Raw genomic sequence first — 22,077 nt, 5'->3', positions numbered from 1 at the left:
CTACCTATGCCACTGCATTCATCACCCACATGCATGACAGTCGGTATTAAATCTCAAGTTCTGTACAGCAAGATGCACTGCTAGTGAAATATCATGAAGAATGACAATCTTTACTGACTACTTCATGTCATCTCTTTGATGACATGAAAATAGATATATCCTATGAATAAATCTCACTACTTACAGTAGCTTTAAACTACTTTGACATATAATACTCTGTTTTGATTTCCTGGAAATTGATATGTATTCAGAAAAGGATATGCATTCAGCAATGCTAAGAATTTTCTCTACATCTCTAAAGTGGACAATGTAGAATTTTGGTATATAAATGACAAGATGTATTGCACAGGTGGACTCAACAACACTGCCTCAAATTGGTACTTGCATAATGTCAACAACTGTCCCTTCAATTGTATGTACTCCATTAAATGGATGGAATAGGTGGTACTTCAGCACACAAAGAACTCTTAAACTGAAACCCACTGAACCCTCATGACAATTCAAACAAAATTCAGAAGAATGACTCTCTTTCAAAGGGAATCTGCAATACGAGCACACATCAAATTTTTTTTTTCTCTTGCCTTCACACATCTTTGATAAGTACAACCATAAAAGTTGATGGTGATGTTACAAGACAATTCTAGTTTTTTGATATAAATTAATTTAGCAAAATAAACAAAGTGTAAAAGCTAATCCACCCAGGAGAAGTCCATGCCTGTCAATCTGGCAAATTCTCTGTTTAGAGGCCGGTAGAAATTATGCAGCTTTTCCAATGTCTCGGAATCGAGCTCAGCTTTCGGCAAGACGCTTGGTGTGCTCTTGGCTGGACAGTTCCGTGGCGAGTGCCGAGCTTGACGCAGGCAGATGCCATGAACCCTGTCGTCATTGTAAAACATGGTGGGTCTGAAGTACGGCTGCAGGCCCAGGAACTTCTCCATCCGCTTCATCTCTGTGTAGACGTCCTTCTCCATCTTGTCCTGATCAATGATCAGGATCTGCTCTGGAGGATAGACTGCAAGCCAATTCATGTAGTGTTTGACGTAGACACTGGTGTCCACCAGCTCGTTGGATGCGTTAACTTGCCCCTGGCTGTCCAGGATCTCCTTCTTGAGGCGCTGTCCCTCAAACAAGCCTGTCCTCAGCGAGTACTTTAAGCGATCTTTCTTGAATTCCTTTCTCAATTTCAGCTCAGACTCATGCCTGAAATCTGAAATGAGCCGTGATATTGGGTCTCTGACAATCAGGATGAACTTGGGGTTTGTCGGCAAATCCTGTTTGATGCGACTGGGGACTTCTGCAGTGACAAAGTAACGCGGCGTTTTTTCAAAGATCAGCTGGTTGGCCTTGGCAAAGCCCATTCTGGACAGGTAGTAATCCACACCCTTACTGTACATCCAATCAAAGAAGTGGACCTCATTTCCAATGGAGTGAACAATCTGGGGATGTTCTGGAAGGAAGAACCCCAGAGCGTTGGTCCCGCTTTTCTTCACCCCAATGTTGATTACATCGGGGTATCGCTGGGTGTAACCCTTCTTTTTGAACACTTTCAGGATGACTTGCCACTGTTTAGCTGTTGGCAACTGCTGAAAGCTGGTGCTGGTATGTGATTCTACAGTCCTTATGGCCATTTGCATGTCCCGCTCAACATCCTTTGGGAGTCTGGAGAGCACCTTGCCAATCATCCTTGGATACCTGGGATCGGAAACACGTAAGAGGTAGCTTATTTCCTCCTTGACCGTTTCAACATTTTTGGTAATGTTTGGTGACGGCGGCTGAATATCATGCCTGTATGTTAGACTGGGCTGACCAATCAATGCTGCTTTAGCAGTCACGTTCTCTGGAGGAGGCCAGAATACCTTGCCATCGGACAACACTGGCCCATCGATGCGGTCTCCAAACTCGTCCTCCTCTGCATCATCTGTGACAGTTCTGTCTCTGGATTTTTGCTCCTGCCGATGCTGGTCCCGCCACAGCTGTCTCTGCCTCCATCCACCCTCCTCTGTTTCATCCAAGTTGTCATCTATGCGTTCAAGCTTGTATCGGTGGATCTCGTTGTTGGCGTCGGGGAGCCGGAGGTATGTGACGTTCTTGGAGAGGTCGATGGTCAAGGGCACACTCAGGGCGTGGCGGGAATCGTAGCGAGTGCTGCGGGGGGTGGACTTGAGCTGGGAGTTCAGAATCAGCATGACACTGATGGACGATATGCAGAGGACAACCGCTAGGGTCTTCTTCGACATCCCACAGAGCATCATTTTGCTGCAGACCTTGCTCTTTACATCACACAAGACTAGGAACTGGTAGACATCACTTCAAGTAGACCATCTAGGAAAGAGAAACAAATGGGATAAAAAGGAAACACAAAATTGTAAGTCACATCCTCTTACATGTATCACAGTTATTCCACACAAACATATTTCTGGTATTTAGCATTAGCTCTACTTCAACAGATAAAAAGCACATATGAAATGTAGTATGCTGAAGTTGCACCTCAAAAGTAATGGCCGTTCACTTTAAAATGTACATCACACTCTTCATAGCACAAGTGTGATATCCAACCAAACATGCATACATATCACACAGAAGGTGTAAAATGTAGTGATGGCACTACAGTGAGAAACATACAACTGGTAAATTATACTGAATAAATTTTAATCATACTTCATAATAAGAATTGATCTCCTACACTCCACACTCCACACAGGACTCCACGATCGCGAATTTAACCACTCGCAAAATCGTCGGGAAGTCTTGATTCGTGAAAATCCAGACTAGCGAAGTATATGGCGTATACAGTATTCAGTCAGTATGAATATTCAAAGAATGGGTTTCAAGTCCCTGTAGATGTATGGACTGGCTGCACTGGCAAAGAGTTGAAATTGCTTTGATACACACAACAGTCAAGCAAGTCCAACATCATGTTGCACAAAGTTGTAATGAACTGCACACATGAAGTATAAAGCAGCACTTGGCAGAAATGGCATCCACCTACACAGACACAACAGGATAAATCTTTTGTCACTTCAATTTGACATGCGCTGATACAATCTGTAAACAGGTCATCACATCATATTTTTCGCAGCTACTCTGCGCACTTCTAATTCCGGAGAAAAGTCAACATTGACCTCCTTTCTGCAGACTGGAATCAGGCTTTGTTTGAGTATGCACTACCATGCCTTGAGGCCAAACCATCATCAATGCATATCTGTCCTTGACAATTGGGGAACACAAGGAGGTTTTTGAATGTTATCTACATTCAGAAGACTACAGACATAAAAATTGCTGACATTTGCAAAAGCTTTCTCAACCTCCGGGAAATCTTGCAGTTGTTGAAAGAGTCTTCCAATTGAAATCGCCTAGAGAAAACTTAATTTCCTCCTGTTGAACCATGAATTAAACAGGGCATCACTGGTTGATACAATATCGGAAAAATACCATTTCCTACAGGCATGTCAGTGATTTGCATGGCCAACACTCCATCACAAAATATCATTTGGAGAACACAAAACTTTACACGCGCTCAAAGACGTCTGTATGATGTTTCACGGGTGCTTGACTTTTCATACCGTGACTGGAAGTGCTTTCTGCAATATATGAATCTCACAGTTGTTCTCCTCACCCGTTTTTACTTGAAGAAGAGAGTCTGACCAGCATATATATTCTGAGAACACTGGTCAGCAGTCACTAGAGAAGAGAGAGGTCACTGAAGGGACTGAATCAGGTCAACAAGGAGGAGCAGTCCGGGGCAGGGTTTGATTAAACGCTTATTGATGTGGACGTTAACCTTGCCCTCGGAGCGCCAAGGCACTGAGCTCTCTGCTCTGTCATACTTCCCTTTTCCTGTCTGTTTTCTTGGCCCAGTCCTTCAATCTCTCCTCTCCTCTCTCTCCTCCTATTCCTTCTCCTTCCCCTCCTTGATTCCATCTTCGAAATTCAGACACACTATCTCTCTTTCCAGCACTCGTCTGGGAGACAACAAGCCAGCGCACAAAGAGGAGGCAAGCTATATATGTCGAGCAGCAGGCATACAGTTGTACCGACGTGGCCCTCATGTACATATATTGACATTTAGCTATGATTGCAGGCGTTCGTGCTCTAAAAAATCGAAGCCCGACATAAATGTCTCGCAGCTGCCAAACTACTTTTGTACGGAAAAGTAATTTTTGCTAGTTCCCTGTGTGTTTCCTGTCCCCTTGGCAATTGTTGTCTTCAACATTGGAAATATGACCTCTTGTGCTTACAAAATTGCAATCATTAGATGGAATGGGACATGTCATTGGCTGTGAAATCTACAATATCGACCAGCAGCATTAGTGAGAATATTTGTCAAAGTATAAAGATATCTCTGTCGGCTCTTCGTGAAGTTCAACGAAACAAGATGCTCACGGGCTACATGAAGAAATGAAATATTACAATTTAAAACGGCCCTGCATCTTTGCACTTAAAAACCTGCTGAATCACACACCTTTGAAGATGTATCTACACGATATACTGCACAATATGTACCTCAATCTGTGTTCAATGTGGAATTTCCCTTCAAACTTTTGACATTTATGACAAAAGAGCACAGTTTACTACCCCCTCTTGCTGTTCAGGATGTCATTAAGGAGTTGGCAGTGATGTTGAATAGTCACAATCTGATGCTTCGGCATTCCTATCACCACTGAGTCCTCTTCCTTTTCAATTTGTACATAACCACTCAGGCCACACATGAAAGACTGCTTTTCACATACATTCAAATTCCAACCTTCAATTCGAAATGTTATTCAAATATTTGAGAATACCATTATATGCCATGTATTTCTGTGGATTTTGTAGGTAGACTGATATCATATCCACAAAACTGATGACTTGTAAATATTTTGCCTCATGTGACATTGGTTCAAAGCAATGACGATTGTTTCTCATCCAACTGCTGTGGTTCCAGATAATGACTAGATAAACCACTAATGGAGCTGTTGTTGCAATAATTGATTGGCAATGTGCTTCTCTCAAGAAATATATAATATATCATACACATATATTTCCCAAGGGATTATTCTGCCAACTGATTGGCAATGTGCTTCTCTCAAGAAATATATAGTATATTATACACATATATATTTCCAAAGGGATTATTCAGTCCCTTCAACACAATCACAATGGTTAGTCCTGACAACCAGGAAGCTGGTCTGAGGATCGGATCACATGATGCAGCCACAACTAATGCATGGAAACTGAAAAGGGAAATCCCCTCTGAAAATTAGTTGGTGTGAATAAAAGCATAAAAAAACAAACAAACAAACAAACTGTAAGATCAGGACAGTGAAAGTTTGTAAAAGTAAAAGTGTACAAGATGTACCAGACATGTACATGTGAGTACTAATCTATGCAACAATACGTGCACATGTATGTGATACAGATCAAATGTTTGAGAACTGGTCTTTGCGGCCACCTGTTCACAATGACCACTCTTTTTGTCTCCCTTGAATTGGGTGGTCACTATTGACAGGTTTGACTGCATTTTGCCAAATATAACGGCACCAACAAAAGTACTTCAAATGTAAATGCACCTATTTATGGACAGATGTGGGCAAAGTGATTGTATTTTAGTTTCACATTTATATACAGGGGTTGGGATGATCACAAGCATTTTGTATTGAACGATGATTGATTTGATATGGCTGCAATGAATGCTTTCAACGCGGTGAGGATGGACTGATTTTGCTACAGCACGCATTTCCCATAGACACCTGCCCGAGTATACAATGTACAAGGGGTTCGTCCTCAAGGGGTTAAGGAAGCAACCACAGAACTTATGGTTTTCAGTCCCTTCTGAAGGACTAGGAATAGTGTGGACACCTTCCACTGCCTGGGGACTTGAACCAGGGTCTTCAGATTGACAATCCATTAGGCCTATCCTATCCACAGAGACACAAGATGACCTCATTATTATAGGGGAAGTTTCCCCAAAATATACATGTGGTTTGAGTGGATGCAGCAATATTAGTAGAACACATCAGAGAAAGTTTGAGGAAAATTGGACAATCTGTTGAAAAGTTACAATTTTTTATGGTTTTGGTATCACTAATGCTGGATGAGAAGACTACAACAGTCTGTAATGTCACAGCTGAACAACAATATAAAGAATATATGAATAGAATTCCAAAACATGTCATTTTTTTAGCATAATGAAAAGAGCAATGGGTGTACTTCTTTCAGAATGCAGGGGAAATTACATCACCCTTAGCATTATGTCAGTAACTAGTCATAACAATATGCATACTTTTCATCAAAATTATATTTTTTTTGAATTTCAGTTACATTTTCTTCATATCGTTTCTCTGCAGTGACATCAAGGACTTTTAATAGTAGTCTTCTCGTCCAGTGTTGGAAAAAAATTAAAAAACAAGGTCATTGTTATCTCAAACATTAGAGGCACATTGCACTTGAACAGAGTGTCAAGTACAGTAGATTGTGGACAGGAGCCTTGTGTAACAGGTGTGGTTTTGAAGGCATGCCAAGCAGCTGAATCCCTGTCTTAAAAATAAATCGTTGGGGATGCAACCACAGGATCAGTGGGTGCCACGCACGTAATGCAGAGATGAGTCCACTGGTGGCTATCTTTAGTCCTAAAGAGTATACTGACTTAAACTGCCAATCAAAAGGGCACATCTTCCAATCTTGCCCCCACTGGCATAATTTTACATCCCTGCATGTTATGATTCTGTGACACTGTTAAATTACAAGAAATCGCTAAAAAATAATATTTTTTAACAATGTTTTCAGTTTGTATTGTCTGTTGGTTTCTTCTTAACCTGAACTACTTGGTTGTAAAAGCTACCAATGTCTCAAAGCTACCAACGTCTCTGATATTTTGTTAAAGATGGACTTCTATAGTCGAACTCTATTTTTGTTATCAAAGAATTCTACAGCACCTTACTATCATAAGTCTGTTGCACTTTCAGACACTGCTGATCTCTTTAATCAGATGCTCTAGCAAAGAGATCTACATGAGAAATACAAAATACATCATCTAGGAGTGCAATCTACATTGTTTCCAACTGGCATATCAAATTTGATATTTTTCCTCACCCTTCTTCCCACTTCCTCCCCCTCCCCTTATTGTTAATTACTATGATGATGATGGTGATGATGATGATGATGATGATGATGATGATGATGATGATGATTATGATTATGATTATGATTATGATTATGATTGTGATTATGATTATGATTATGATTATGATTATCATCATTATTTGTGGTCCAAAATTAATGAGACGAGTATACATGAGGTAACAAAGCAACTGTTGCTTTATTACCTCTTGTACCCTTCTCATTGATTCACACATGAGTGGCAGAGAATAAAACATTTTTGTTGTTGTTATTATATCCCCTATCTATCAAAGCTTCCCCTTCTTCTTCTTTTTCCTGCCATGGCAGATTTTCTGCCAGAGAGTTCACCCTTTATGAAGGGTGATGTGCCAGACAAGATGTAAGACATACTGCTGCTAAGCTTCTTCTATCACCTGGCTCTAGCCTCCCATCCCCCCCCCCCCCCCACCCCACCCCAGCAAGGAGACCCAGACCTCAGAAGGAAGAGACAGCACCTGTCTAGTGCCATCAATTCATTTGCTCGAGTCAAGTCGTGATTCTACAGCTTCCGTGACGTCAGCCCTGCTACTGGGGCAGAAATTTTTCTCTTTATTTCTGGGATCCTCCCTCAAATTGATGTGAGGATTCACCCAAGGCTCCTTGGAAGTGTTCTAACTAAGGATCTCCCCTCCCCCCCCCCCCCCCCAACCATGGATTGATGGGATCCATACTGCGTACTTGACATGCACGCATAAAGTCGAGTCCTTGTCAGGTAATCCTGCTTAAGCCTTGCCTCGTCTAGACACCCTTCAGACTCACTTGCCGATTTGATTTTCTCATTCTCCATGTTCAGGCTATCATTAATTGCTGTCTGACGGTGCAATTATTGGCATACATATCGCAATATACCACAGTTACAATTACTCATACCTATTATTGAGAGAAGAGTGTTCAAGTGGAATTTCCTCAAGGTTTAGTTCAAGTGGTTACACGATTCAAGGTACATCATTATCCATTTGGATGTTAACCTGTTCCGTATATGGGCATTTCAGAATTCAGTATGGAACGGGTTAAAGAAATCCAATACTCTCACATTTGGAGCTATTCTATGTGGTAACATTTTACAAATATTTCAGATAGATCAGTAAAATTTTAAGGATATAGCATAAAAGCGGAAATTTTTGGGGTGTTTAAATTTTCGTGCTTTTCATGCACCACATACAACTATGAGCGCGAAAATAAAAGCACACAAATATTTTTGCTTGCCATGTCATGTTCCAGTAGTTTATACCTTGATTCCGCAGAATTAAAGACACACGAAACTCTTCTTCCCGGCCGAGCGCGAAAAATAAGTCGCACGAAAATATCCACTTTTACAGTAGCCATCCAAATAATTTACAAACAAATTACAAGTGGGAGTACATACGAAGGGGCTAACATATTTATGGCATCTGCGCAAACGGACGAGGCGTGAAAGTGATGATATCGGTGCCCTGATGACTCTCATTGGTGTTTCTGATGATACGACAATATTTTGCGGGAGGATGTCAAAATGTGTATCTCTGTACAACAGAGAATAAATGATATTGCCAGAGCAGCTGGGGAGAGGGGATCATAATCAGCTGGGTGGAAAATGAGGCTAAAGACACACACACACTCACATGTTGTAGCTTCATGCACATACTATAGAGAAACAGCAGCGTGCAGTAAAGTGATTTTCAAGAGGAGCATACTGTGTATATTCAGGGTGATTCAGGGGCCAAAGGGTCAGGGATACTCGTACTACAATATGCATTATGCATGTAGCCAACTGATCACAACTTAGATGACAGGACTACAGTATCTAAACATGAAAGAGAGCATTGTAAAACTGAATGATTGACACCACTTTTGATATGACAGAATAATCCATCCATCTTTCCCAGATAACAAGAGATACCTCCTTTGGCACCATTATGATGCACAATGATGCAAAGCCATGTCATCTTCAGTTTAAAACCGCAATCAATGGATTACTTATAGATTTCTGTCCTACAATGCAACAGAATGAGAAGTTCCCAAACAATCAACACTGTCAGTGTCATGGCACATCACATTAGATATCATCTTAATTCCACAAGAAGGGCCTGTACACAAGACTACCCATCTTCACCGTTTCTCCGTGACACGACAAAGCATTAAAATGCCAAGGCTAAAGCCGCTTCTGAGGTACACCCAATCACACGTAACTGACATTACCCACACGGAGATAAACAGGTATGCAGTTCTGTACTAATAACAGGTGTGTTTCACTATTTGACCTAATTAATTAATAAGACTTAAAGATGAATGTATCAGATCCAGGACATTGACCTCCAATCACACAGGGTTAACCCACTGAGTCCCGAGCATACTTGGGCAAGTGTTTGTGGGAAATGCATGTCATGCATGCATGCCCATCCTCAATGGGTTAAGAAAGTTTCAAACTGATACCATCCTCCCCCCCCCCCCCCCTTCAGAGGGGCCTGATATGCAGAAATCACTACTGTCTAGTTTTGAATAGCACTTGATCTGTGGATTGTTTGTAAATTCTTTGAAGCAAAACCATATAAAATCATTGCATTGACAGTGATCACTTTTAACAAGTGGATCGTGCATAAATGTTTAATGAATAATGCATCACACATGAATAAAGAAGGAAAATGTAGTTGCTATTATGGTGACCCAATCACACACACGCTACACTTATCTATAACTCTCCACTGACCAGCTACAGTACCGTACCTTGAAAATGTGATTGACATCACCATACACAATATGGTTTGCAGATAGCAATTGTAACATCAGAGATAATTTTCTTCTGTCACCAGTTCTCTGTCAGAGGGGAAGTCATAGAGAGACTGCCTCCTGTTAGATAATGGCTCTACAAGGACACGCCCAGAAGAGACACAGATACCCCATTTATACTGGGAGTAAGCTTGGGACCTGAAGCAAGCTAACTTTCAGTATATTGTAAAAGTGGAAATTTTCGCGGCATTGAAATTTTCGTACATTTCGCGCAACCAGAAACTAGCACGAAAATAAAAGCAAGCGAATTTTTTTGCTTGCCATAGGTTCCTGTGCGTGATGTCTTGATTCCGCGGAATTAAGAACCCGCGAAACTCTTCTCACCCGGCCAAGCGCGAAAAATTAGTCGAGCGAAAATATCCACTTTTACAGTAAATGATCAAGAATATTTAGCCCGAGCTAAAGTTAGCCCACTCTCAGGAGGTAGTTCAGAGTCCCATTCATAAAACTTGTTATCAGTATTACGAACTGCCACATCTCTATGACAAATTTGCTCTCAGCCAACCAGATGCAAAGATTTCAGTAGCTTATACAACTACAAATTTATGTACATGTATGGTAACTTGTTTACTGATTACAAGCTTTAAGAAACAGGGCCCAGGTCTGCGCTTTGACCTGAGCTAACGTCGAGGTACAAATGTTATCTCAATTTGAGCTTGGGCTAAATTCAGTAACCCATCAAGCGGAAATCGAGTACCGGTAAGCTGCAAGACTGCTGTACTGTAGATCTTCGTACTGCATGTGTATCCACCAATACAACTTGCGCGCTATAAGGTAATAACGTAACCATGACAACTACAGTAAAAGCTTTTATTTTTGCATGCCGATACTTTTGTGAATTAGGGGTTAACGGACATTTTTGCGAGATCGAGATATCGTTTCGTGATCTGACATGGAGGCAATCATATCAAAGTGCACTGATGCCTAATCGAATGGCAATCTATTCGCATCTTGTTAAATTTGCAGCTCAACAGTAATTTGCAAGATTCATGAAAGGTGGTCAAGAACATCGGTATAAAACAATTTAGTTCAAATAAAACAGTTCTATTCTTATTTGTAAACACAGTACTTTCACCATTCATCTATATTTCAGGACTTTTCATAGGCAAGGGGATCATGTGCATTTACAGAAAAAAAAAATCTTTCAAAAAAGTATTTTGAAATTGTCTTGCAATTAAATTTAAAGTAGCAGTTTCATCTTTCAGTATAAATGCTAGCCAAATCGTTTCCATTGACCTAATTTAAGTTAATGTCTTAATTTTATCTCACAAATCTGTAGAGGCCTATTTACAAGTGTGAGTTCTACTTGGAAATTAGCAGTTCCCTACTGATATGTCTTTACATCAAATGTTAAAACACACTTGTAGAAGGTTACCAGGTATCAACGAACAAGAACATAAACATCAAGGACATATGATAATTGGTATGCAATTCATAGTTTTTGGCGTGAATCTAAAAGAAAGACTTTTGCTCGTGGCTTCCAAGAAGCAACAAAAAAGGGGGAAAGTTTGGAGAGTTGGAAAATTTGTGGACAGACAATTGCATGCTATGTACACATTATGCTTTGAGGTAATGTACAAATTGAATGAAGAAATCATATCACCTGCTATTCGAAAGAACCAAGAAACAGACTGTACACAGAGACAACCACCTTTGATGTGAGGAATGCCGATAATGCAAGATAAGCAGGTAATACATTCCTGACTGGCCTAAAAGCCGAAAACTCATTCCAAGTTTGTGATTTGGACACGCAAGTCCATAACAAAAGAATGAGTGCGGCATGATTTTTGTGTGTGTGTGATTTTTTTTTTTATCTATTTTTTTCTTTTTTTTGGAGGATATCCTGTGTGAGCTAAAATGGAATAGTTCCTGTGTAAACTTTGTACTTTCCAGGTGCCCAAAACCAGAGTATTTCATGCTTATAGTGATCTGCTGACTGACTACTACCTGTACTGTGTGTATGTGTTTGTGTGTGTAGAATTACACCTGTACATACAAAGGTTTGATTTTGCCAGCCATATCACAAATAATTCCAGAAGATAATATGAAAGTGACTACTGGTATATGAAGACATTGCTCACTTTTGTGTTAAACATATTCAAAATGAATGTGCTTGTCAAACATCATGAGAGTTATGTAAACAAATGATTCTCTGATACAAGAGTCGCATAAAAAGTTCCAGACTTACAGCAACTGACTAAACATAAGAGGGACATTTTCAGTGTGGAAATTTTTGTGCATTCCATGTAACATGAAACTGAAAAGAGTAAATAACAGAGCACCAGTATTTTTGTTTGTTATACAGTGTACTGTAATGTTTTCTGCCTTTGATTGTGCAGAATTCAAAAACATGAAAAATTTATTTTACCCAGCTGAGCATGAAAAATTAATCATGTATGAATTTCAACTTTTATAGTACAAGTCAGTTGAGTTAATACATAGGTGACACAGACAGAAATAAATATATCAAAGAAAGCAAGTTCATTGGATGGCCATCAGATAACTTTCTTGCACTAATATTCTCTTAGAAATGTCCTTACGTTTTGCCTGTTTTCTACTGTGCCCATGTTTTACACATTTTTGAATGCAATACCACACTTCTATACATTTTTAAAGAGTTATCTTGGCAGTAAAATCAGGAAAGAAAGGATGAACTCATTTTAACCAAAAAACTTTAAAACAAAAGTCATTCACTTTGGATTAAAAGGGAATAAAGGAATGTAAAAAAAAAAAAATCATACCTAGTTTGTATAATTTTCATGAAATAAAGAGTAATACATTATACATTAAAGATATTGAGTAAGTGAGAGAGACACAATGAAACATCAAGTAACACTCCTGAATGCTACATTAATTTCCTAAAGGATGAATCACTGATATTCTATTACCATATTAGGAATAAACGCAGCTTAAAAGGGGTAACTTTCCCCAGTGGAGTAACTCGCAAAGTTCGGAACATCTATAATTAATGAAGTAAATCTGACATAGGTGTGCAGTGCGATTAAATCGCCACCTTTCTTAAATTACTTCACAGTAGGCATGGTGTGCTGATGCTGGGGGGAGGGGGGCAGTTTCTCAAGCTTTTATACAGGCTTTTCACATGGTGGAGAGATCCTGCTTATAATTCTGTTAAGAAACATGTTTCAAGCTGTGTTTGATTCAAAATGAAGTCCTCTTTTGTATGTGTGTCTCAATGATAATGAGATCATGTTCCTGTAATCATACTTTCTCAAGTCAGGGTTAAAGCAGTTTGTGCCCTGGAGGTGTTTTCAAATCACGTTTCGCTTAATTTGGGGTTTAATGTTGTCACTTGAAGAGCTTAACCTCCGAAGCATGTCTGAGGCATAAACTTAGATTGTTTCTTTATTCACCAAATGTTGCCTTCAACTTGTGCACTCTCCCTAATGCATATACGCAGGGAGAGAGCCATATGCGTGTAGGTCGGATATCGAAACATACATGTACATTTGCACGCATGAGTATTGGAATTGCCCGTTTGATTGGCAAGCTACAATCTTTGCAACAATCTGTTGTGTGGCATGCAATTTGTGGTATTCAGTCTGCACAAAGATATTTTTGGTGTCGGCAAACCCTTTGTGTGCTTTTTTAGTGTTGATTGACACAGAAAACCTGGTAGCACTGTAAACAGTGTCTCTAAAGTTCTTGGCACAGAAAAGGTTAAAAACAAAATTATGAGACACCCGTCTCATGATGGGTATTGCAGACCAAATTGTTTTGCTGTCTGAAATCAGTCATGGAGTTCGGCCTCAAGATTTCCAGCCGCAGGCCGATCAGCAAGACCCTGGGATGAGCAGCGTGATTATCCTTTAAAGCCCTCAGAATTGCTGCTTGGAAATAATACTGCAACCTACGCTGAACAAGCACACGGCAAATTGGAAACCTGGATCAATTGTTGTCGTTATTGTTGTTGTTGTTTTTACTATGATAACACTTGAAGTTCATGTGTCCCTTTTGCATTTTGACATTCTCTTCAACCATGCAAAATTTTGTGACATTTGCAAAAGGGCTGTATGACCTTTAATTGAATACAACTTTGTAGTAACATTCTCTACAAATATCACTGCATAAAAAAAAAAAACTATGGTTTATTACACCCTCAAAGATATACACGTTTGTTGGATCTTTCTTTATGTTTAAAATTTGCAAGCTTTTAGCACACACTAAACAAACACATTGAAGGATCAAAGTAGAAAAAGCATGACAGTACAATCGTAAAAGTGACTGACACAAACAGAGCAAATTATAACCGCTATAACCATCACCAGAAGAATGGCCGACATGAAGTAATATTCTTCGCGCATGCATGGCATTATCTTCATTGCATCCACGTAGGGCGCTCGCATCGATCGAACAGTTTGCCCGGGGCTGACCAGTGTCCAGCAAATGTTAATTTATGCTATGTCGGTTACAGACCGATATCTGAGCCACAAACTTGAGTGTCACTTAGAAAAACAGGTGCGCAAACGGCAGGTTGCTTGCGGCTGCCTGAAATAAAAATTCACAGACTTCTGTCTGTATCGTAGAATCCATGCCATGTTTGTCTGCATTCGATGGGTATGCTGACATTTTGTGCCTGCATGGGGAATGGAGAACCACGGAATAATTCATGCGATATACGTCAGGGCTCCACATCAGGGCCACTAGAAATTGGTGTCAGACAAACAAATTTATATTTTGGTGGCCTGATCGGGCAACTTAGATTCAAACTCGATGGTTAGTTTTGTTTTGATTTATAGGGCCACTACATGGCTTTTTTGGGTCACTTAAATTTTAGACCGAAAGATTTTAGTGGTAAGAATGGGCTACCAAACAAATGGCCCAAACAAAAAAGTTACATGTAGCGTTGAGCCCTGTATAAGACAGTCACATAAAACATTTCTATGCTAAGTGTGCATAAGGAGAGAGAAAAAGAGACAGATAGAATAGGGAGAAAGCAAGAGAGGTAAAATGAGTGAGAGTGAGTAGAGGTAGGGGAGAGAGGGAGAGAATAATGACTATGTACAATATTTCAGATAAACATCAATAGCATACATATAATATTTGCACCATGAGTTTGTTAGAACATGGGCGATCATGGTTTTCCAAGCTATTCTCCGTCCATTGTCTGTTAACCCCTTTTTGCAGATTTCCCATGACTGCCTCTGTCTCTCTCTCTCTTTCCTTTGATTTGTCCTGTCAATAGCAGAATTAGATTTTCCTTAACCCGTTGAGGACGAGTCCCGAGTATACTCAGGCAAGTGTCTATCGGAAATGCATGTTGCAGCAAAATCAGTCTGTCCTCAATGGGTAAAGACAAGGAATTGTGTCTTCCCAATTATTTTGATATTAAAGGACAAGTTCACCTTCATAGACATGTAAGTTGAGTGAATGCAGCAATATTAGTAGAGCACATCAGTGAAAGTTTGAGGAAAATTGGACAATCCGTTCAAAAGTTATGAATTTTTGAAGTTTCTGCTCACTCAAGGCTGGATGATAAGACTACTATAGCTTGTGATGTCACATGTATACAACGATATAAAGAAAGAATAAAGAAAATTCAACATATTTTCACTTTTCTCGCATAACAAAAGAACACTTGACTTCTCTCTTTCAGAAGGCAGGGGGAATAATATTACCCTTAACATATGTCAGTAACAAGTTGAAGAAATGTGCACTTTATTAAAAAACTGAGGTTTTGTGAAATTCTCTTTTTATTTTCTTTATATTGTTGTACGCACATGACATCATACACTGTAGTAGTCTTCTTATCCAGCAGTGACTGCCCAGACACTTTAAAAATTCATAACTTTTGAATGGATTGTCCGATTTTCCTCAAACTTTCACTGTTCTACTAATATTGTTGCATTCACACAATCCACATGTATACGAAGGTGGACTTGTCCTTTAAAGATTCCTTTCTGTCCTGGCTTTAGCAAGAACTTCTTTAATTGAAGTGTGAGCCATCCATGATGTATGCATCATTCTTCTGTACGACCCCATCTCCACTGCCTTAAATCCATCTTCCATCTGTGATAAGATCATGTCCGGCGTAATACATACGTAAAGAATTCGTATTACATGAAGCACTTCACTGAGGCACCACACAGAGAAAAGGGGGGGGGGGGAGGGAGAGATTTGTGCATGAATGTAGAAACTGCTTCAAGCATATAAACATACAATGGATAGCAGAATGCTTGATCAGTGTCTCGCCAGTGCTCCTGTATGGGCATCAAATTTCCTACGGAGGGAGGAAATTCTCCGCGGCTGTGTGTCATATTTTTCCATTGCAATAATAGGCCCGTTCACACACAAGGGAAAAAGTGCGATTTAAAAATCGATTTTCTTATCGCGATCAAAATTTCAACATTTTTTCCAGTGTGGACAGAAAAATCTCACTAATTACCGCGATCCTTATCGCGATCCAACTCGCACTATTAGTGCGATTTTTCAGAATAATCGCGATTATTTTGCCAAGCGTCGTGTGTGTGAGCGCGATCGAGATTCGGAAATCGGTATTTTTAGTCCCATCGTTCGCAGCGCGTGCGAAACTCTATTGGGACTGCGGGGTCAGTCTTCGGTCATGCAAGATTCGCGCATGCGCAGTTTGGCCACTGATCGTTCTTTCCTTGCTGCGAAGTGCGATTTTTCCCTGTGTATGAACGGTCGAAAAAAAAAAATCGAAATTTGGATGGCGACTGAAATTTCGATTTTCGTTGTTTGTGAACGGGCCTATTATATGAAGGCATGATTGCCTTCGTCTGCACAAATCTACAATACCACTAACTCCCTACGTTAAGCTGAATTTTACCATGGCTTTGCTGTTTCCCATTTCCCATGACCGAAGACTATGGTTCTTTACAGACGCTACCACGGTTGACAATTCTGGCAAATTTTCCTCGGGAGCTACATAAGAAAGAGAATATGTCGCTCGAACAGCATGAAAGGATGTACCCAGATGGTGTGTGCATTTTATCAACTCACTTCTGGCACAGAATTTAGGTTTCCAAACAACTTTCATGGAGTTTTGGGCAGACGATAAACACAAAGCTGATTTTGAAACACTGAAGAAAGTGCGATAACAAACGTGTTTGAGCCAGGAATGCATTTCTGTGGAGATGATAAAGCAAAAATTAGTCATTTTGAAATGCATTTTGCAGGTCAACCATTGTCAACCACTGTCAAATTCTAAACACCTCTGCTCCTCGGGTCAAGATGGGCAATGGAGCTGCGCAGTGATAATGCCTCCTAATCGACTCACAACAGAGTTGATAAACCAACAACCAGAAAAATGCGAGCTGAAAGGCGTTTGCAAATGCGTTTTGATAGTGCATGGGTATTGAAACGCGTTTCAAATGTGGGAAAGTTGATAAAGGCAGCCTCTATCACATACCTTATCATTCAGATTGGTGACACACTGACATTAATGGCAAGCTTGACAAGATGCCAAGGTTACCTGGGTCACCAACCATGTTTTCTTTCCTTCCGACCTTATTGCAGATAACAACCTCATGCTGTTTCCTTGAACTTCTCTTTTCTATCCATCCCCTTTCAGATTGAAAAATATTTTGGTTTAAAATTAAATTTCCTAGAGCACATTTCTAATTGTGGAAAGAAATATGAGAGCTGTAAAGCTAATGACATGCTTCTCTTCACCTTCTGATAATCTACTAACATCATTCCATACTGCAGCAATGTGAATTCCATGGCCTTCGAAATCAAATGTAATGTACAATTCTTGATGCACTCGCGTGTTAGATACAAATGTGAATGTACCACCAGGAAAGTGAATCAAAGTCATGCAATTCTTCACATACTGTAGTGGCTTATTGGTCAGCAAGCACTGACGCATGTGTACGTGTTCTGCGAAAATGTGTATGGCACCGTTTTGACCACTACTGCCTCTGTGTACTTAGGCTTTGTCAAAGGCTCTGTTCTGACATGATATCACAAGGAACAAGAAGAGGGCTGTTAACAGAGACTAGTCAAACCACCAGCACGAGCCATGACCCTGCATGCAGGAGGGCCTTTGGAGATTTTGACAAATTTTTTGAACTTACGACTTTAAATTACCAGATTTTGCTACCAATGCCTGGCAGGAAAAAATCATGACCAATCAGCAGAGCACCATCTGAAAAAGTTCATGCATAACCACTTTGCACTGATAGCCGACTAAGAAATGAAGAGTTCCACTAGTCAAAGTGACTAACTGAATTAATTCAGGAGTGATGCACAGGTTAGGATTTTTCCGTTATGAATACCCTATAATGAATGTGCAGATGTCACAAGGCCCTGTCCCTGTGCTGACACGCTTGGCTTCGGCTCTGAAGTTCTTCGCTCTAAACTTTCATCGCTAACAAACTCATCAGTGCCTTTGAAGAAGACTAGCGTTCATCGAGCAAATATGAATTGCACTGATGACATTCAATGTTTAAACACAGAAAGTGATCTCTATCAGATATCTCTTCCTCTCGCTGCACATCACACATTTTCTGCTTCAATCGAAAATGTGGAATGGCATTCTCAGTCTGAAAGCATAGTGAAGTCAAGCGCCACAAAAGTGGCGTGAAGTGATATGATTATTTACTTTTCATTCCACTGCCATGGTCTAAAAGCGTCATTACTAAAAGTCTCCATCTATTTAGCTCTCTCTTTCTTCTCGCTGTGCATGGCTGCAGCCAATGTCTTTCCTTCCTTCCTCTTTTCACATTTGTCCATTCTACTCTTTAGCTTTCATCATAATCAACTGAGAATTACTTAAATCTGATTCAAGTAATTCTCCTTAAAGCTGAATATTGCCCTATTCAATGATTTTCTGCTAACTCCCATTAGGCTTCTCACATTTGGAAGTTTGACCCATTCTATTCATTTCTTTGATTGCCCTTCTCTACAGGAGGTTAGGCCACCCATACTTTTGGATCTTTTTTCCTTGCATTGCAGAAAGCTTTCTAAAAGACAGGACAAGACTCTGCCCCAAGCTTCTGATAGCTTATCCTGTGATCTCAACACTTTAAAATTTGCACTGAAAAAATACTCAAGAAAATTCTAAGTACTTAAATATAGATTACAACCCATGTCCTTCTATACTTGTAACATTTTCACAACATTTGTATGCGCATTCGGCGTCTGCTTTGTGCCTTGAAATGTACGAAGTATCGCTTTTCCCATCTCAGCCAAGGCACAACACCAACGAGGGCAGCATGCTCTCGCTTATCGATCAGGCTGCAGGAAATGCATACTGGTGCAATCAATAGCGCTTCTCAGTTTTCCTTCGAGCATACACGACCGCACATGAAAAGTTCAATTGACTGTGCATGGAGTTCAGTACTGTATGTTCAAGTACAGGAAGAGCCAACAGCTTCATAGTACCTAGCCTTCGTCAAAGACACTCTCGCTTTATAATTAATGACAAGCAGAGGGTCATCACGAGACATGATCAAGCCATTAGTGCAAGCCAGACCATGACAAGATGGCCCTTCAGAGACCAATCTGAATTTCTTATCTTATGCCTGAATCATTCAGTGCAGGTCTAAATTATCAAAGGACAAGTTCACCTTTATAAACATAAGGACGGAGAGAATGCAGCAATATTAGTAGAACACATCAGTGAAAGTTTGAGGAAAATCGGACAATCCGTTCAAAAGTAATGAATTTTTGAAGTTTTTGTGCAGTCACTGCTGGATGAGAAGACTACTGCAGTGTATGATGTCACATGCGTACAACAATATAAGGAAAAAATATAGAGAATTTCACAAAATTTCATCTTTTGAAAAAAGTACACATTCCCTTGACTCGTTACTGACATATGTTATGGGTAATATTATTCCCATTGCCTTTAGAAAGAGGCAAGTCAAGTGCTCTTTTATTATGCGAAAAAAGTGAAAATATGTTAAATTTTCTTTATATATTTTCTTTATACTGTTGTACTCATATGACATCACGAGCCTTAGTAGTCTCCTCATCAAGTGGTTCCAACACAAAAGTTTTAAAAATTCATAACTTTTGCATCGATTGTCCAATTTTCCTCAAACTTTCACTGATGTGTTCTACCAATATTGCTGCATTCTCTTAAACCTTATGTTAATGAAGGTGAACTTGTCTTTTAAACAGGGGTGGCTGTGCCACATAACAATATGACGTGGTATTATGGGGATACTACGGACTAGGAAGGCTGGCCCGCCTCGGACATATTCGAGAATCTCTATAATGAATTATGTAAAGCTTCATCACTGGCCTCTAGAAGTACATAAAATACAATCAAAGAATCTTGACTGAATCTTGACTGAATCTTGACTGTAGTTGACCATTTCTGATGGAGTACACTTCAAAGCACATATTCGCTGACTGCTGCTACCGGTATTTGTGCTACATTTTCACAACCTTGCTGTAAATCTGTTTTTCTAATGTAGGCCTACCCGGTGGGCAGCGAATGAATTGGGCCATCCATGAATCTGCACTCACACTACTGAATCTTTAACAGAGCTCAACACTAACATTTTTCTGTGGTGGCCCGTCTAAATGAATTTGAAACTTTGGTGGCCCAAAAAAGAAATTAAGTGGCTTCAAATAAAAGGAAATATAAAAATTCATTTTAAATTTCAGCTATGTAATTGGGCCATCAAAAAATAATCTTGTTTGAAGTTTGGTGGCCCAACATCAATTTTTAGTGGTCCTGGTTAAAGTTGAGACCTGCTTAATCTAAGCTTTATTCCAGCTCATGAATTATCATCACATTCACAATATCAAAAGGCTCTCAAGCTCACTCTTTCCACTTTCGCTTCCTTCGCTCACAAAATGTTGGTGCTAACAACAAAAGCGAAGGCCTTTGACAAAGGCTAAATGATGCCATGAGGCATGCAGCTGGAAATGAGTTTGACTTGCTATCAAGTATCACATGGACTTGGCTATGCTGAAGAAATTGACTGTGATACTACTTGTGTACTTCTGACCGACTACACAGAGTAAACATATAGGCCCGAATTCACGAAGGTGGTACAAATGAAACCATGGTTTAAACCATGGACAATATCTATGGAGCGCCAAGTGTCGCATGGAATATTTCGTTACGAAATCAGTCATTTCGTCAATGAAATGATTATTTTTTAACGAAATGACAACGTTTGGTAACTAAATGAACACTTCGTCCACGAAATGATAATTTTGTTAACGAAACGGTCATTTTGTCGACGAAATGACCAATTTCGTAACGAAATATTCCGTGCGACACTTGGCGCTCCATAGATTTTGTCCATGGTTTAAACCATGGTTTCATTTGTACCACCTTCGTGAATTCGGGCCTAAGAGTGCAGGTGGGACTGAACTGGTACTGTACACAAGTACCAACACTAATCCCAGAAAGTAAATCCAATTCAAGCTGATTGGGTCACACCTGTTGTTATTTGACCAATGCATATAGGGTAACTGTATACTTTGATAATCTGTCTAAAGTAGCATTGACCTCACATGCAACATAATCACCAGGGCTCCACATTAGCGGTGGCTCAGTGGCCCAGGGCCACTGAAAATTGATGTCTGGCCACAGAATTTGTTTTCAAAAAAATTATCTTTTGGTTGCTAGTCGGGCAAGTAAGATTCAACAGGTTTCCTTTGATATCACGCCAGTACATTTCTATGTCGGTCCACAGAAATTTCAAATTGAGAGATCTTATACCCCTTTCAGTAACTCATGCATTTTTTGGCCAGCTCCTGGCCCGAGCTAATTTGGTCCGCACCAACCAGTAAAAATTGCGTTCAGTAACTATAGCAGAGCTGTGCTGCTTTAATGATGACCCATTCAAAAACTCTGCCACGTAAGGGATAACTACCATGGTATCTGAACGCGCGCTCCAGCGAAGGCACGGCCAGGTAATCGTAACCTTTGACCGTGCAAGGAATTTTGGCCCGAGCCTGGCGCTGCTACCATTCATAAAATCTTTGATCGGCGCCTGGCCCAAGCCTGGCCCACGCCAGGTGCTAGCTTACTTCTGTAAGTTGGCCCGACCCATTCATACACTAAAAATTTTATGACTTACCTAACCACCCTCTTGGCCTTTCTGCAGCTTTGTTAGAACGTGTGTTCGAATGTGTATGCATCTTTTTATCTAAATGTGACCATGCATCACAAATATTAAGAAAAAAAAAATGATTAATTGGCATTCAGTAGGGATTCAAAAGGCC

The 22,077-nt window shown here is 40.1% G+C and overlaps 1 protein-coding gene across 1 annotated transcript in view; it reads right to left on the bottom strand.

Annotated features, from left to right (window-relative positions):
• Positions 1–323: 323 nt before the first annotated feature.
• LOC140231960 (bifunctional heparan sulfate N-deacetylase/N-sulfotransferase 3-like) overlaps positions 324–22,077 on the bottom strand; it is a 37,041-nt gene continuing 15,287 nt past the window's right edge. Inside the window, exon 2 of the mRNA XM_072312110.1 lies at positions 324–2,322. Coding sequence (XP_072168211.1) covers positions 690–2,252 — 1,563 coding nt within the window. The 5' untranslated portion in view covers positions 2,253–2,322 and the 3' untranslated portion in view covers positions 324–689. The remainder of the gene's footprint in view (positions 2,323–22,077) is intronic.

This window comes from Diadema setosum, chromosome 8 (genome assembly GCF_964275005.1).
Source record: "Diadema setosum chromosome 8, eeDiaSeto1, whole genome shotgun sequence".
In the NCBI taxonomy this organism is placed as follows: domain Eukaryota; kingdom Metazoa; phylum Echinodermata; class Echinoidea; order Diadematoida; family Diadematidae; genus Diadema; species Diadema setosum.
This window is presented reverse-complemented; position numbering and strand designations above follow the sequence as displayed.